General features: G+C 39.3%; 3 protein-coding genes across 3 annotated transcripts; all 3 read left to right on the top strand.

Moving 5' to 3' along the window:
• The first annotated feature begins 792 nt into the window (after window positions 1–792).
• kcnj8 (potassium inwardly rectifying channel subfamily J member 8) lies at window positions 793–7,695 on the top strand. The gene is made up of 6 exons (XM_047575216.1): window positions 793–1,528; window positions 2,100–2,248; window positions 4,300–4,460; window positions 4,546–4,685; window positions 5,705–5,921; window positions 6,576–7,695. Exons 1-6 carry the CDS (start codon window positions 1,182–1,184, stop codon window positions 6,825–6,827), a joined length of 1,266 nt encoding a protein of 421 aa, XP_047431172.1. The 5' UTR covers window positions 793–1,181; the 3' UTR covers window positions 6,828–7,695.
• Window positions 7,696–10,240: 2,545 nt separating this feature from the next.
• Window positions 10,241–12,685, top strand: LOC125000231 (nuclear factor 7, ovary-like). Its single transcript, XM_047575644.1, has one exon. The coding sequence runs from the start codon at window positions 10,433–10,435 to the stop codon at window positions 11,825–11,827; it is 1,395 nt and encodes a 464-aa protein (XP_047431600.1). The 5' UTR covers window positions 10,241–10,432; the 3' UTR covers window positions 11,828–12,685.
• A 1,673-nt stretch (window positions 12,686–14,358) lies between these two features.
• On the top strand, window positions 14,359–16,821 carry LOC125000232 (zinc-binding protein A33-like). The gene has a single exon (XM_047575645.1). It carries the CDS (start codon window positions 14,639–14,641, stop codon window positions 16,031–16,033), a length of 1,395 nt encoding a protein of 464 aa, XP_047431601.1. The 5' UTR covers window positions 14,359–14,638; the 3' UTR covers window positions 16,034–16,821.
• The last annotated feature ends 119 nt before the right edge of the window (window positions 16,822–16,940 follow it).

The following is a 16,940-nucleotide window of genomic DNA, read 5'->3' on the forward strand; positions in this document are numbered from 1 at the left end:
CTGTTCAAGAGTGCAACTTTTAAACACTGACGTCGTTTCACAGCCACACAGATGATTTTTTTTTTTAAAACAATTGTACATTGTATTTGTAGACTGTTGAAGGATTTTCAAACATATATATCAAAGTTTTATTATGTGTGCCTACTTTTTTTTTTACTCTTGAAATGTTAATAAAATGGTTTTGAGTGATTTCTGAGGCTTTTTGGTCATTAAACCTTCAACACAGGGAGAATATGTTGCTAAATGGCGCCCCCTAGTGGCCACGTCTCAAATCACCTAATACAAGATAAAAAAAAGTATAATAAAACTTAAATTTTTTGTTTGTTTTGAATAAAAATTATATCTTGAATATTAAATATATTCCATATTTTTAAAGCAAAGACAAGCTGGTTTTATGACATATTTAATAATATATTATGGAATGTATCTTCAATTAACTTATTTTGTGTTTATAAGGACATAAAATTGACTTTTTATTGTTTTAAATGATTCTCAGTGAAGAACATAGACTGGCATTTATTTATACATATTTGAAGAGCCTATGTCTGTATTAAAAGTAAAGTTTTAACTTTGAAAATTAATAATGAGTCATACAAAAAAAATCTGAACTGTGGTACCATTAATTATTTTATCTGTGTGGAAACAGATTTAAACTAAGACGGGAGTAAATGTGAACCTCACATATAAGTCAAAATAAACTGCATGTCTTTCCATAATTTGACAGTTTGTGGTGTGAAATGTGTTTAAAAATTAAGAAAGTTTAAGAGGAAAATGTGTGAAATTCCTCAGGTGGAACAATCAACCAATTTGGAAGAAGTGAGAACTGCTTCTGCGTCTCGGTTTGACTTTGTCTTTTCCGACTGTCCTTGACGAGTCCTTGAAGGCAGCAGCGCCCTGGTCTGAGCGGCTCTGGACTCTCTGGAAGTTGGACTACGTCAACAGGAGAGAGGAGACCGTCCCAGCCCTCAGAGGAGCTGAGCGGAGGCGGCGCGCTGCGTTCACTCCGAGACGTCCCCGAGACTTGACGGAGGCGAAAGGACTCGTGCGTCTTTGCGCGTTTTTTTCCCCGCAGGTGGACATGCCGTGTCCGCGCGTAAAGACGCACTGAACACTTGGCTCCGGCGCTTCTTTTTCCTCCTGACTGAAAATCAGAAGAAGAAAGGGAAGAAGAAAGACGGAAGATGTTGGCGAGAAAAAGCATCATCCCGGAGGAGTTCGGTCTGGCGGGGCTCGCCTCCCGGATGCCCCGCAAGCCGGTGTTCAGGGACCGCGTGAACAAGGCGCGCTTCATCGCCAAGAACGGCTCGTGCAACTTGGCGCACAAGAACATCCGCGAGCAGGGCCGATTCCTGCAGGACGTCTTCACCACGCTGGTCGACCTGAAATGGCGCTTCACGCTGGTCATCTTCACCACGACGTTCGTCAGCAGCTGGCTGCTGTTCGCCATGAGCTGGTGGCTGGTGGCGTTCGCGCACGGAGACCTGGACCCGGACCGGCAGAACAGGACCCACTGCGTCACAGACGTCAAGTGAGAGAGCCGTATTATCAGAGTAAAAAAGGTTCATCTGTTAAAGGCTGTTAAAGTGTGTGTTGGTGTCACTGTTTTTTTATTCCTCCTCTCATTTTCTCTCTTCTCTTTTCTGTCCATCCTCACTTGACCCGTGCCTCCCAACCCTCCTCTTCCTCTCTTCTTCCTCGCCCTCCATTTTTAAATCGAGGTAGAGAGGGACATTAATTATGCCACACAGTTATGAAAAGTCTGCTCTCCTTGTTCTTAGGAGAGATAAATAAAACCAAAAAGACCAGAGGAGGAGGGTTTCTGGCACCTCCCTCCGAACTCACCCACCCTCTCGCTCTTCTCTCCTTTCCTCCTCCTCCTCCTCCTCCGTGTCCATCAGGCTTCCTTCCCCCTACTGTGGAAAGCAACTAAGAACATCTATTCAGTTACTGTCCACTCATTCATTTTCTTGTTTCCATTCAGTTTCTTCATGGATGCTTCTCACTAGCTCATAAGTGAACAATTAAAAGAGTGTAAATGTGGTGAAAATGAGATTTAAGTCTAAGTTTCTGAAGGTCTGGACACCTCTTCCTCCCTCCAGGTCGTTCACCTCGGCCTTCCTCTTCTCCATCGAGGTCCAGGTGACCATCGGCTTTGGGGGACGTATGATTACGGAGCAGTGTCCGACCGCCATCACCGTCCTCATCATGCAGAACATAGTGGGGCTCATCATCAACGCCGTCATGCTGGGTAAGAAACGGCTTCAGAGCTGGTAGTTGGAAGGCAGCTTTAGGATTAGGAGTATCTAAACTGTGGGTCACGAACTTCCAAAGGGTCACGAAGCTCAGACGTCTGTGGCCCAAGACAAATGGAAATTTGCCGAATTAACAGACACAAAGAGATGGACAATATGGGGACATTAAGCCTTAGGTTTTATTGCAGCTAATTCTGCTTTATTTAAACCCGTTGTCCTCCTTAGGGGACACTTTAGTCTGCCATCTAGTGGTGGCAAAGGGTCAATACACTAGTCTGTAAAAACACGATAGCAGGAATTTCATCGGTTTCAATCCACAGACGATCACAGGACAAAAGTGGACGAGGACCAAAACCCCATCAAATTCTATCATTAAAAGTTGTTTATTTATTCTTATTAATGTTTCTAGTTTGATAAAACTCGAAAATTTAACAAATTTCATCAATAGCAATGAGCTACAACCTCGCTAATTAGCAAGTACTCGTTTGAGGACGTTGGTTCTTCGTTGTTCGCAATTCTGTCTTTGCCCAGTCATGTTCAGGTATTAAAATAAACAGTTTTATATTTTGTCACATATTGGTGTCTTTATTATAATATAAATAATGAAATAATCCCAGTGTCCACATAAGAGAACATGTTTTTTGTTTTTGTTTTTTTTCAAAAGCTGCTACTTCCTGTTGGAAGATGATGCTCAGTTTTTATACGTCTTAGGTCCTACTGATCCCAAATACGTTGGAGAAATTAAAAATTCATACCAAACAGAAGCTCAGGTCTTAGTAAGTTCGTTATCTTCATCTTCATCTGAACATTCAAATCCGCAAATAATTTTAACAACAACGTGATTGAATGAATAGAATGAATGAACTATAGACCAACTGATGATTCAGGAGAGACCAGGGGCCGTATTCCTCTTTGTGCTAAGATTCTTAGCACAAAGAGATGCTTCTACTACTCAAGTTCCAAGGAAATTCTTTGAATCATCAAAGAATCTCAAAGTTCAGAGTAGATCCTGGTAGAGATAAAAGGTATTCCTAAAGAATCTCCAAATGTGAGAGCTGTTAAGAGCAGGGAGTTTCTGAAGCAGAGACAAAAATGGTGGAGAGAAGAGGCAGAAGAGATACTTTAAACACATGCACGACACTGCAGATTGGATGGCGCAGGAATCCGACCGGTTAGCGATCCCAGAAACTGATGAAAGCTGAACCATTTTACCCTTGTTACTACTGAACGGATGAAGAGCAACAATGAGCAGCATGGGAAATGAACAGAAGCAAGTAAATACAACTATTAGCATGTGAATACTGAGCGAGTGAGCCTGAGACATTTTGTAGGTTTTAAAGTGTAGCTCGCTATTATTTATCAGAGATTTTCTTTTTTATGTAACTTCTTCTTCATAATGCCACAGTCTTCGTAGATGATTAAGTCTATTGACGTGACACTGAATTCTATGGCCATTATGACCAAAGTCTATGAGTCCATAGTTTAGAAATACAACGGTTACTAGCTCTTCCTAGCTTCCAAGCTGGGCTTTGTAGCCTCTTAGCTAATGGTCACTCTTTGAAGCTTCCTAGTGTTTTAGCTAATAGTAGCTCTTCCTAGTTTTGTAGTCTGCTAGCTAACGGTAGCTCTTCCTAGTTTCCTAGCCTCTTAGCTTACAGTCACTCTTCCTAGTTTCCTAGCCTCTAGGCTAACAGTAGCTCTTCCCAGTTTCCTAGTCTCCCAGCCAATGGTAGCCCTTCCTACTTTGCTAGCCTTCTAACTAATAGTTGCTCTTCATTGTGTCCTAGCCTCTTAGCTAACAGTAGCTCTTCCTAGTTTCCTAGTCTCCCAACCAATGTTAGCCCTTCGTACCTTCCTAGCCTTCTAGCTAATAGTCGCTCTTCCTAGCCTTCGTAGCCTCTTTTCCTACACAGGCACCGAATGGATATGCTAGCTGACCACTGGCTTTAGTCTTTGTGGTTTCTCTTTGTTCATTCGTTTTTCATTCGTTATTATTATTGTTATATTTCTTCATGTTGTTGTCTGATGTGTGTTGTCCTCTCCTCAGGTTGCATCTTTATGAAGACAGCTCAGTCCAACCGTCGAGCAGAGACACTGATCTTCAGCCGCCACGCTGTGATCGCCGTCAGGAACAACCGTTTGTGCTTCATGATCCGTATCGGTGACCTCAGGAAGAGCATGATCATAGGAGCGACCGTCAGGCTACAGGTGATCAGATAACTCGGTTACCTCTGACTGGTTCTTCTGATTTTGATGAGCTGTTAATTTAATTAGGAGTCTACGTGATCTACAGGTGGTGAGGAAGACGACCACTCCGGAGGGGGAGGTGATTCCCATCCATCAGATCGATGTGCAGACGGAGAGCGCCGTGGCCAGCAACAGCCTCTTCCTCCTTGCTCCACTCATCATCTGCCACATCATCGACAAAAACAGGTTCAAAGACACAAGACATGTAATGTGATGTGAAGTAATGTCAGACTAGGGTTATTGTGCAGTGGCCAGCTGACCATCAGGGTCATTAGAGTCGGGAGATACTTGTCAGAAAGAGTCAGAACATCAATCTCCAATGGAAGGACATTTGGTAATTTAAGAATTGGGTCAGGACTTGAAAAAACTTGATCAAGACATCCCTAGCATACATTTCCCAGCACATTCCAGTTCCTCCTAAGGGATCCCGAGGCACTCCTTGACCAAAATGAATTCTGGGTCTACCCCGGGCTCTCCTCCCGACAGTCCATCCAAGGGCTTCCCCAAATGGTTAGCATCCAGGAGGCATCCTCACCAGATGCTTGAAATACCACAACCTACCTCTTTCCAACCCTGGACGTCCAAGTCCCTTACCCTACCTCTATCTAGGAAACTCATTTCAGTTGTTTTCTGCCATTTCTTTGTTCTCTACCCAAAGTTTGTGACCAAAATTTTAGGCTTGGACCGTTGGATTAGCATTAGCTGAGCTCCCTCTTCACCACGATGGTCCAGTATTACTGTCACCTGCTCATCTCTAACTCTATTGTACCATCCACCCAAGAATTTAAACTCTTTCATTTTGGGGCAGGGACTCTTGGAGGTTGTGATTCATCACTTAATAAATTGCACTGATTATTATCACAAGGGATTAATCTGCGCCTCCAGTCACTAAATGAACCATTTAGTTTATAAAATGATCATCAAAACTTTTCGGTCTTATATTTCTTCTTTTATTTGTTTAATTATCAGAGTAGTCATTGCCTATATTTCAGCGTTGACTGCCTTTGACTTTTAGTTTTTTTAAAGGGGAGACATTCTGGGGACTAATCTGAATTTCAAGTTCGTTAGCTCCATCTGCTGGGCGAACCCAGACCTATCGAACTAAAGAAAAAACTGTTCATGGTGTGGATGCCTTTTGGTCGGCTTTCTGATGCATTGTGGGATTTTATTTTTATTTCTCTGACTGAAGCGTTTTGTGTCCTCAGCCCGCTGTACGACCTGTCGGCCATGGAGCTGCAGTGCAGCGACCTGGAGGTCATCGTCATCTTGGAGGGAGTCGTGGAGACAACAGGGATCACCACACAGGCCAGGACCTCCTACGTCTCCGAGGAGATCCAGTGGGGCCACCGCTTCGTTCCCATAGTAACAGAGGAGGAGGGCGTGTACTCTGTGGACTACTCCAAATTTGGAAATACAGTCAAGGTAAAAGTAATTATCCTTTCTTTTTATTCACCACCACAACACTGACAATTAAGAGAAAAAAAAAATCCTGTTTTTTATTTTATCATCAACACCGAGAATCAGTAACAGGTTCTTTTAAATATTTTAATATTTTATATTAAGTTTTATTGTTTTAATTATTTTAATTTCTTAATTTTTCACATTTTATTCTTATTATTAGTCGGATTTTCTTTAGCTTTTATTTGCTTTTGCCAAAATTTGTTCCCATACTTGAAACATGCTCTTCAGTTGGACACTTTAGCATCTTAATGAACTTAGAGACGGGTGAGAGAAATTGTAATGGTAGTTGCTAGTTTAATGTCTTGATATTTCAGCCTTTTTGCAAAAAAACTCCAATTTAGGACATACCCAAAGTAAACTGAATGCTGTTCATGAACATTTTGGAGCTTGGTTTCTTTTGAAAGCTAAGACTCTGAAGTTTCAATCACAAAAGTCAGAATCACTCTAAGTGGTTTTGTTCTTGAGGAATCAAAGTTGGCACACAGTTAAGGTAATGATCATTTAGCTGCCCGAACGGATGCCTTTTTCTCGGCTAGCAGAAATTGTCAAAAAATTATCAACAAAAAGCTGGCTAGCGAACCAAGTGACCCATGTATCGTGTTGTTGTCCTTGAAGGTAGCAACGCCGCTCTGCAGCGCCAGAGAGCTGGACGAGAAGCCGTCCATCCTGATCCAGACGCTTCAGAAGAGCGAGCTGTCCCACCAGAACTCGCTGAGGAAGCGGAACTCCATGCGGCGCAACAACTCCATGCGTAAGGGCGCAGGGAGCAGCGGCAGCCTGCGCAGGAACAACTCGGGGCTCGTGTCGCCCAAAGTCCAGTTCTTCACCCCGGGAGATGGAGGCCAGAACCTGAACGCCGTCACCTGACATGAGGCCTACCTGCCGCTGGCCGCCCTGCTCCTCCTGGTGGGGAGGAGGAGTGTGGGTGTTTCTGTTTCCTTGCCCGGACTCGTTCCTCTTCTACTTCATCTTCTTCTTCTCTTTAGACTTTACGGGTCTACGCCGATCTGCTGCAGCGAACAAGCTAACGGAACAGTTTCTCTGCTCTGACCCGCAAAGTGACAAAAAATAGAAACACAGCTGGCTCCGGGATGAACACAACAAAAAGCCGCCATGTTTACTCAAATAAAAGTCCAGAGACTGATCATATATGTAGCCAAGCATTCTTTACAACCCAGCACTTTACATCCTGAAACACGTCATTTGATTATTGAGAAAATGCAGCACTTAATTAAGAGTGAAAACAATCAACTAAACACGTATTTTTTTACAGAAGTGTCAAACATTTTCTTCTTCTTCTGTCATTAATTCCAAAGTGCCATCGTAGGGAAATTGGGATGTTCGTTTTTCACTTTTAAAGAGATTATATAAAAAATATGAGCAATTAATCATAATAATATGTATAAAATATTAAAAGATGATGAAAAAAACATGTTTTAAATCTCCTTTCTTCTTTTTGTTTTAATGCCACAAAAGGAAAAAACTTTAATACGTTCTTGTTTCACTACATGAATACAATAAATTATTTGATTCACTCACTTCCAGGTTCCAACACCTTTTTACTGATTTTTAGGGGAGATGTACAGCTTCAGTAATATTTTCTTGTTGATTTAAAGTCACAGTTTAACTGCTAATACTGAGAACTAGTGACAAACTCTGTACTGTATACTGTAACCTGTATATTTTCACTTTTGTGTCGTTTCAGAATAAAGGCATCCACCTGTTATGAAAATCAGTTTCCGTGTCCCATCTGCTCCAAGAAATTCATGACAGGTTGTTTTCATAGTCTGCCACTAATCAAACCCAGAAACCAGATCCATAATAAACATCCAAGTAAATTACAATCAAATATACTTTTTGGCATTATCACATTTACCACTGCATTAATAACTTCCTTTTAAACTATTGCATACATTACATCCCATCCTGTTTCTCTTCCCGGAGCCTTTAAAGTTACCCAGGCCTCCTGAGGGAATGTTTTAACCTAAACACATGAGAAAGGAGATATAGCAGAGGAAAAACAATCTTTCCACACTACAACGGCCTGCATCTATACCATCTTTAAACTACGAGGTCGCCAGAGGTTGCACCATTTAAAATATTTAATCAAACCTTCTCAGCAAACAAATAAAAAATAAAAAACATTTTTATCTTCATGTTTGGGAAGTTATTTCTTGGATCTTTGGGTCAAACGTTACCAGAGAAATATTGATTGAATCTTTCATTAATCTGTGAAACTAGAAAATGTAAATATAATATTTATATTTAGCCAAATAATATATGGGTATGTAGATAAGAAAATCATTCCATTTGAGTTTATCATGGAGGTTGCCATTAAAATAATTGTTTAACTATTAAAAACTACACCTGCATCTTAAATTCGACTCCTTTTTTGTCCTCCTCATCATAAGTGCCTCATATTCTGTGTTGTGGTTCAACCTGAGGTGTTGTGTTGCCACAAAGCAATAGTTTAATGCACTTTCCACTGTGTTACTACATTACCTCCAATAATTTTTAGACCATAAAGACCTGGTATAAAATTATATGTACAATTGTATGTACATGTAGTTACATTGAGAACAGTGGTGGATAAGGATGAATAAGATGGTAGTTTTCACTTTACAGTAGTTCTTAATAGTTAAACAAGTCTTTTAATAGTGTTATTATTTTACATATTTCTTTTTTATTTAGTCTTTGAAACAACATTTTCCCATATTTTGTGTATGATTGTGTTTTCTGTCTGGTATCGGAAGTATCGATGTTTCAGTATCGATCTCGGTGGAACGATCCAGAAGAGCCGTTAGAGCTGAAGAGTGACCGTTAGGGAGAGATTTAAATGTTAGTTTGTTGGTTAACAGTTTACAAACCGACGTGTAACTTGTGTATTATGATTGTTTACACGACTGTCAGAGAGAAGAGTACAAGCGGCATGTTTAAAAACAGGAGGAATTTCCACAGGAGGTTAAAACCGTTTGTGCTACCGCTAATGCTAATGCTAATGATTAGCCGCCTTGAACGTCAGTTCATTGCAAGTGGATAGACGCCTTTTTAGTTTAAATTTGACTCCCTCAGTTGAACTGTTTGAGGGGTTTATCTGCTGTTTTCGGCTGAAAAATAGAGAATTTATTAGTGTGTTCTTCTGGCAGGAGGAGAAAAGATAGTCGACGGAGTCTTTTCGTGAGATCCTGATATGACAAGGACCTGTGACTGGAGGAAGGACGGGACAGAAACATTAATTCAGGTACTTTTCATTTTATTTTGCTCTCTAAGGAGTGAGGCAACCGTTTAGTTTCGAGCCACAACAAACCCGAGCAAACCCGCATCAGGTCTGCGACAGGATGTTTTAGTTTCTGGCGTTAGTAGAAAGTGCAGTGACGTGTGTTTGGACCCACACAGTTTGTTTAAGCGACCTTGAATTTGGTAAACTGAACTTTTATTAGTCTGTTTTTAAGGGTTAAAAGGTTTATATTGTAGTTAATGCATTTATATATGGTACAGGACTGAGAGTATCTCCTTGTTGCTACGCAACGGGTCAAACGGCCGAACACGTCGGACAATGATTACGTTGTTTATTTTTTTCTTTTTCTTTAATTTAATCACATTTATTTTATATATGAGTATATAAATGAGTATGTAGTATAAGTGTTTACTTTTATGTACAACAAAGTTACAGTGACAAAGTAATTTCCCTCGTGGATATAAGTCTATAAGTCTAAAAAAAAAGGGGACATTTTATTTTGAATTCATTTTCTCATTTCATTAGCCATAATCTTAGTAGAGTAAATAATTGATAAGTATTTTTTTCTAAAAGCCTGTATTTTGTTGCTTTATTGCTTACCTAGCATTTCATTCTGAGACACATTTGGTTCAAAATCTTTATTGAAACTGATTTAAAAAGTGATTTCATGGGTTATAAAAAGAGATGCAAGATAATATTTAAAACTGAGTTAACATTTAAAAAACTATTTAAAAGAACCCAGAAGCCCTTTGTCCTCTTCAGTATAACTAATGAGGTGAGTGCTACAGGTATATAATGCTTTATATGAATTAAGAGATTTGAAATATAGCAGAGGAAAAATTTAGCAAATTCCTTGCTGCAAACATATATTTGAGTGTTTATTTTAGTCCTCATTTACAAAAGATGTGTGCCACCTACATTTTTGACTCTTGAATGAAAGTCAGAAACAGTTGCCCGATGCTTTTATGAAGTGCGTAATAACAACACCTGATCTGAGCTCCACCCCTGGAATGAATCAGGAAGCAAACCTGTTCTTCCACTTAGAGACAAGACACTCGGCAGGTGGGAGACGATAGTCTCAACTTTCAGACCAAATACTCGGACTTTCTTTTGAAGACGGACTCACTGGTGGGAATGCTGCTGGTGGTAAAGTACTGGAGCTGCTGTTGATGGTAGAAGATCTTAAGAAGACGAAGCTAAATTGAAAGTATCTGAGTTTAGAGAGGACGTAAACATGGCTACCGAACTAGAGAAAGATCTGCTCTGTACTCTGTGTGAAAACATTTTTAAAGATCCGGTAACTCTGTCGTGCAGCCACAGCTTCTGTAACGAATGTCTGAATAAACGCTGGATGGAAAAAGAAACGCATGAGTGTCCTGTCTGTAAGAGAAGATCCTCAAAGGGAATCTTATCTCCTACATTTGAGCTGAAGAGCCAGAATGAGGTCTTTTTTAAGGAGGGATCCTCAGAGTCTGATCCAGTCTGCAGTGTGCACTCTGAGAAACTCAGCTTCTTCTGTCTGGACGACCAGCAGCTGGTGTGCAGCGTCTGCAAAGATTCAGAAACCCACAGCAACCACAGATTCAAAGCTACTGAAGAAGCAGCTGAGGAACGCAAGAAACAACTTGAGGATTCCTTAAAACTTCTAAAAAATAAACGGAGGCTCATTCATCAAGTGAAGGGAGACTGTGATCAAACAGCCGAGCACATTAAAGTTCAGGCAGAAAGCACCGTGTGGAAGATCAGGGAGGAGTTCAGGAAGCTTCGTCAGTTTCTAGATGAGGAAGAGGAGGTCAGGATGGCTGCACTGAAGGAGGAGGAGGAGCAGAAGAGTCTGATGATGAAGGAGAAGATTAAGGCTCTAAGCAAAGAGATTGATGCTCTTTCCATCACAATCAAAGCCACAGAGAAGGAGCTGAGAGCTGGAGACGTCTCGTTCCTGCAGAACTTCAAGGCTGCAGAGGAAAGAGTCCAGCAGCAACCTCTGCCTGAAGATCCAGAGCTGGACTCAGGTTCACTGATAGACGTGGCCGAACATCTGGGCAACCTGGGCTTCAACATCTGGACCAAGATGAAGGAGATGGTGTCTTACAGTCCTGTGATTCTGGATCCAAACTCTGCTCATCCACAAGTCGTCCTGTCTTATAATCTGACCAGTCTGAGGAAGGTAGAGATGAAGCAGGATCTTCCCGACAACCCAGAGAGAATCGATCACTTCTTCTCAGTCGTTGGTTCTGAGGGTTTTGATTCAGGCTGCCACAGCTGGGAGGTGGAGGTTGGAGACAACAAGGCCTTCGTCCTGGGTGTGATAACCGAGTGGAATCCGAGGAAAGGAGTCATATGGCCCGGTCTGTGGAGGCTGATGTTTTGCAGTGGTGAATACAAAACCCTTTCACCATCTGACACTGGATCTGATGTGATGTTGGCAACGAACCCAAAGAAGATCAGAGTGAAGCTGGACCAGGACGGAGGACGACTGACGTTCTCTGATTCTGACACAGACGAACACATCCACACCTTCACCCACACCTTCACCGACAAAATGTTTCCATACATCAGCACCTGGGGTGACGTCCCGATAAAGGTCGTCCCACTGCAGGTCTCTGTAACAGTGGAGCCACATGATTAGATGATGAACTGATGGACAAAGAGATGCTCAGTGGAGACTCTAAACATTGTGTCTCTCTTAAGGTCAAATGGCTTAACTTATACTGTTACTGTTGAAAGTGAGTTAGCTGCTACATGTTGTGCAGTAAAAATGTTGATGATGAAATTACTGAGCTAAAACAGGAAGGTTGTGACCTGTGAAACTAAAACAATAAGCTGAGAAACATCTTTCTAATCTGTGATAATATTAAAGTTAAGCTTTAGCTGTCATACACTGTAAAACATAATATGGGAGTTATGTGCAATCAACTGATAACTGTTCCTTTTTTCATGTTACTTTAACTTTAAAATCTCTATTTTATTCTGAAGTGTAATAACCAGTTGAAATGAATCATGCATTATTTGAGAATTAACACTTTAAGTTATGGATTGTTTTAAGTTCTACACTGTAAATACTGTCCACTTTTAGATATGTTGTAATAACTGCACATTCACTTTATTCATGTTTTCATGTATATATATGTTTAGCATCTTAAGTTTTAAGACTTTTTGTTCTTTTTAAGATTCTAGTTAAGATGAATGTATTTAACTTACTTATTTTATGGAATCGAATAATATGAACCAAATAAGAGTGAGGGAACAAAATAATAAGATATTAATCCAAGAGTTTAAATCTGTGTATTCTGTGAACTAATGTAAACTAAAAACCAGTAGTGACCAACTATAAAACCTTTGATTGATTCTCTGAGATTTTATTGATAATGTTGTTCTGCCTAAACACTGTCATCATGTGCTGTATGTGAAACTATAAAAAAGGTGGAGTTGGGTTTGTGTAAAATATATTTTGTGGCTGCAGGTGAAAAATAAAAATGATACATCTGGTGTTTGAAAGTTTCCTCGTAATTTCACAAGTTTGATAAAGGGACATTTGTCTGTACTTAATAACAAAGTATTAATAATTTATATTATACATGAAAACTATTTAATTTTATTCCACCTATTTTTTTTACTGACCATTCGTATAAAATGTTGTTGCACATGATTCAAATTAAGGTAACTTTTTTCAACCAGCCTTTGCCTTTGTTTTAACTTTATTTATTAATTTTTAATGTGCAAAACACACTTTACACAAACAAAATACCCAAAACATATAATATATACTGTAGGTACATTTTCATAACAAAATCCTCCCTCTTGAGGTTATCATGGAAGTTGCCTACATTTGTATGTAATGATATGATATAAAGAGGAAGTAACAGATTAGAAAAGGAGCAAAAAGTCAGAGGAAAACATTATTATTCCACAAATTCTCTGCAGGAAACAAATCAGTTAATACCTGCACACATCATGTAGGTTCCAAGAGAAAAAGCTAAAGACAAATCTGTATTATTTTAAACTTTATTTGCAAATACAATCACAAAAGATGTGTACCACTTTAAATCTTTGATGAAGCCTTTTATGAAGTGTGCAATAACAACACCTGATCTGAGCTCCACCCCTGGAATCAATCCGGACGCAAACCTGTTATTCCAGTCTTCTTACAGTCATACACTGCAAAACAAAATACAGGAGTTAAGTGCAATCAACTGATAACTTTTCCTTTTTTCACATTACTTTAACTTTAAAATCACTATGATGAATAATAAGGGGTTGAAATTATTCGTACATTGAGAATTAACACTTTAACTCATATAAGGTCCTGGTGGATTGTTTTAACTTCTACAGTGTAAATACTGTCCACTTTTAAATATGCTGTAATAACTGCACATTGACTTTATTCATGTTTTCATGTATTTATATGTTTAGCATTTTAAGTATTAAAACTTCTTATTCTTTTTAAGATTCTAGTTAAGATGAATGTATTTAACTTACTTATTTTATGGAATCGAATAATATGAACCAAATAAGAGTGAGGGAACTAAAATAGTAAGTTACTGAAGTGTTTAAATGTGATTATTCTGTGAACTAGTGTTATTTGAAAACCTGTAGTGACCAACTCTAAAACCTTTGATTGATTCACTGAGATTTTATTGATAATGTTGTTCTGCCTAAACACTGTCATCATGTGCTGTATGTGAAACTATAGAAAAGGTGGAGTTGTATTAATAATTTATATTATAGATGAATACTATTTTATTTTTTTGTACCTATTTTATTGATCAATGAACAATAATCCAAAATATTATATATATATTTTTTTTAAAATATATTTTTATGATTATTTTAAATGAACTCAAAGGCCCTTTGTATTTGTAACTTATTTTGTTAATTAATTCATTTTTTCATTGTGAAAAACACAGTCATCACACTCCAGGTTATCATAAGGATGGCCGACATTTAGCAATATATGAATAATAATTAACAGATTAAAAAATGGAACAAAAAGTCAAAGGAAAACATTATTATTCTTCAAATTCTCTGCAGAACACACTTCAGTTAATACCTGCACATGGCACGTTACTTCCAAGACAAAACGCCAAAGACAAACCTGTATTATTTTTGTCTTTATTTACAAATATAATCATTAAAATGTGTTCCACTTTAAACCTTCGATGAAGGCTTTTATAAAGTGCACAATGAGAACACCTGATCTGAGCTCCACCCCTGGAATGAATCAGGAAGCAAACCTGTTCTTCCAGTTAGAGACCAGACACTCGGCAGGTGGGAGACGATAGTCTCAACTTTCAGACCAAATTCTTGGACTTTCCTTTGAAGACGGACTCACTGGTGGGAATGCTGCTGGTGGTAAAGTACTGGAGCTGCTGTTGATGGTAGAAGATCTTAAGAAGACGAAGCTAAATTGAAAGTATCTGAGTTTAGAGAGGACGTAAACATGGCTACTGAACTAGATAAAGATCTGTTCTGTACTCTGTGTGAAAACATTTTTAAAGATCCGGTAACTCTGTCGTGCAGCCACAGCTTCTGTAATGAATGTCTGAAGAAACACTGGACAGAAAAAGAAACGCATGAGTGTCCACTCTGTAAGAGACGGTCCTCAAAGGAACGACTTCCTCCTACATTTGAGCTGAAGAGCCAGAATGAGGTCTTTTTTAAGGAGGGATCCTCAGAGTCTGATCCAGTCTGCAGTGTGCACTCTGAGAAACTCAACTTCTTCTGTCTGGACGACCAGCAGCTGGTGTGCAGCGTCTGCAAAGATTCAGAAACCCACAGCAACCACAGATTCAAAGCTACTGAAGAAGCAGATGAGGAACGCAAGAAACAACTTGAGGATTCCTTAAAGCTTCTAAAAACTAAACGGAGGCTCATTCATCAAGTGAAGGGAGACTGTGATCAAACAGCAGAGCACATTAAAGTTCAGGCAGAAAGCACCGTGTGGAAGATCAGGGAGGAGTTCAGGAAGCTTCATCAGTTTCTAGATGAGGAAGAGGAGGCCAGGATGGCTGCACTGAAGGAGGAGGAGGAGCAGAAGAGTCTGATGATGAAGGAGAAGATTAAGTCTCTGAGCAAAGAGGTTGAAGCTCTTTCCATCACAATCAAAGCCACAGAGAAGGAGCTGAGAGCTGGAGACGTCTCGTTTCTGCAGAACTTCAAGGCTGCAGAGGAAAGAGTCCAGCACCAACCTCTGCCTGAAGATCCAGAGCTGCCCTCAGGTTCACTGATAGACGTGGCCAAACATCTGGGCAACCTGAGCTTCAACATCTGGACCAAGATGAAGGAGATGGTTTCTTACAGTCCTGTGATTCTGGATCCAAACTCTGCTCATCCACAAGTCGTCCTGTCTGATGATCTGACCAGTCTGAGAAAGGTAGAGATGAAGCAGGATCTTCCTGACAACCCAGAGAGAATCGATCTCTTCTTCTCAGCCGTTGGTTCTGAGGGTTTTGATTCAGGCTGCCACAGCTGGGAGGTGGAGGTTGGAGACAACCAGGCCTACGTCCTGGGTGTGTTACCAGAGAAACATCCAAGGAAAGGAACCTTACGGTCTGGTCTGTGGAGGCTGATGTTTTGCAGTGGTGAATACAAAACCCTTTCACCATTAGGCCCCGAATCTGATGTGACGGTGGCAACAAACCCAAAGAAGATCAGAGTGAAGCTGGACCAGGACGGAGGACGACTGACGTTCTCTGATTCTGACACAGACGAACACATCCACACTTTCACACACACCTTCACCGACAAACTGTTTCCATACATCAGCACCTGGAGTGACGTCCCGATAAAGATCGTCCCACTGCAGGTCTCTGTAACAGTGGAGCCACATGATTAGATGATGAACTGATGGACAAAGAGATGCTCAGTGGAGACTCTGAACATTTTATGTTTTAAGATCAAAGTCTGTGAAGGTTCTTAGTCATCCAGGTCATGGTAATCCAAATTTTTCAACACTTTATATGGTGTGTACCTTGTATTCTACCTATTTTTAAGACTATTAGTATAAAGCATAAATTTAAATTTAATAATAATGACAGATATATTTATTTTTAGTATTAAAAGTATTAATTAATATTACTAATAAGCTATTTTATTTTATTTTACTACACTTTATTTTACAACGTATTTCAAGTTGAGGTTATTTTATCCCCGTTTAAATCAGAAATATGAATATTTTATCATGTATTTTTACTGTGTCTCCTACGCTGACTTATGGTTAATTGGGCATACATATTACATATTTAAATTAAGGTAACTTTGTACGGACCCCTTTGTAAATAATAATATATAATATGTACATTCTTTTCATAACCTAGTGCAAAATAATAAATACTACTATATGTACTTAATGAAGGAATAAAAGAAGTTAGAACTTTTTATTTATTTTATTTTATATAATTTAATTTTATATTAACTCAACCAGCCTTTGCCTTCGTTTTAGCTTTACTTATTCATTTTTTTTGTTTGTTTTTTTTAATGTGCAAAACACACTTTACACAAACAAAGAACCCAAAACATGTAATATATACTGTAGGTACATTTTCATACCAACTTCAGGTTATCATGGAGGTTGCCTACATTTGTATGTAATAATATGATATAAAGAGGAAGTAACGGATCAGAAAAGGAGCAAAAAGTCAGAGGAAAACATTATTATCCTGCAAATTCTTTGCAGAAAACAATTCATTTGATACCTGCAAACAGCACATTCCTTCTGAGAGATAAATGTGAATTATTTCAGT

This window comes from Mugil cephalus, chromosome 22 (genome assembly GCF_022458985.1).
Source record: "Mugil cephalus isolate CIBA_MC_2020 chromosome 22, CIBA_Mcephalus_1.1, whole genome shotgun sequence".
Taxonomy (NCBI): Eukaryota; Metazoa; Chordata; class Actinopteri; order Mugiliformes; family Mugilidae; genus Mugil; species Mugil cephalus.

Bases quoted from the DNA above. Each gene is read 5' to 3' on its own strand.
- LOC125000232 (XM_047575645.1), top strand. From the start codon at position 14,639: ATGGCTACTGAACTAGATAAAGATCTGTTCTGTACTCTGTGTGAAAAC.
- kcnj8 (XM_047575216.1), top strand. From the start codon at position 1,182: ATGTTGGCGAGAAAAAGCATCATCCCGGAGGAGTTCGGTCTGGCGGGG. The intron at 1,529-2,099 runs GTGAGAGAGCCG...TCCTCCCTCCAG, and splicing joins CACTGCGTCACAGACGTCAA to GTCGTTCACCTCGGCCTTCC. The intron at 4,686-5,704 runs GTTCAAAGACAC...TTGTGTCCTCAG, and splicing joins CACATCATCGACAAAAACAG to CCCGCTGTACGACCTGTCGG.
- LOC125000231 (XM_047575644.1), top strand. From the start codon at position 10,433: ATGGCTACCGAACTAGAGAAAGATCTGCTCTGTACTCTGTGTGAAAAC.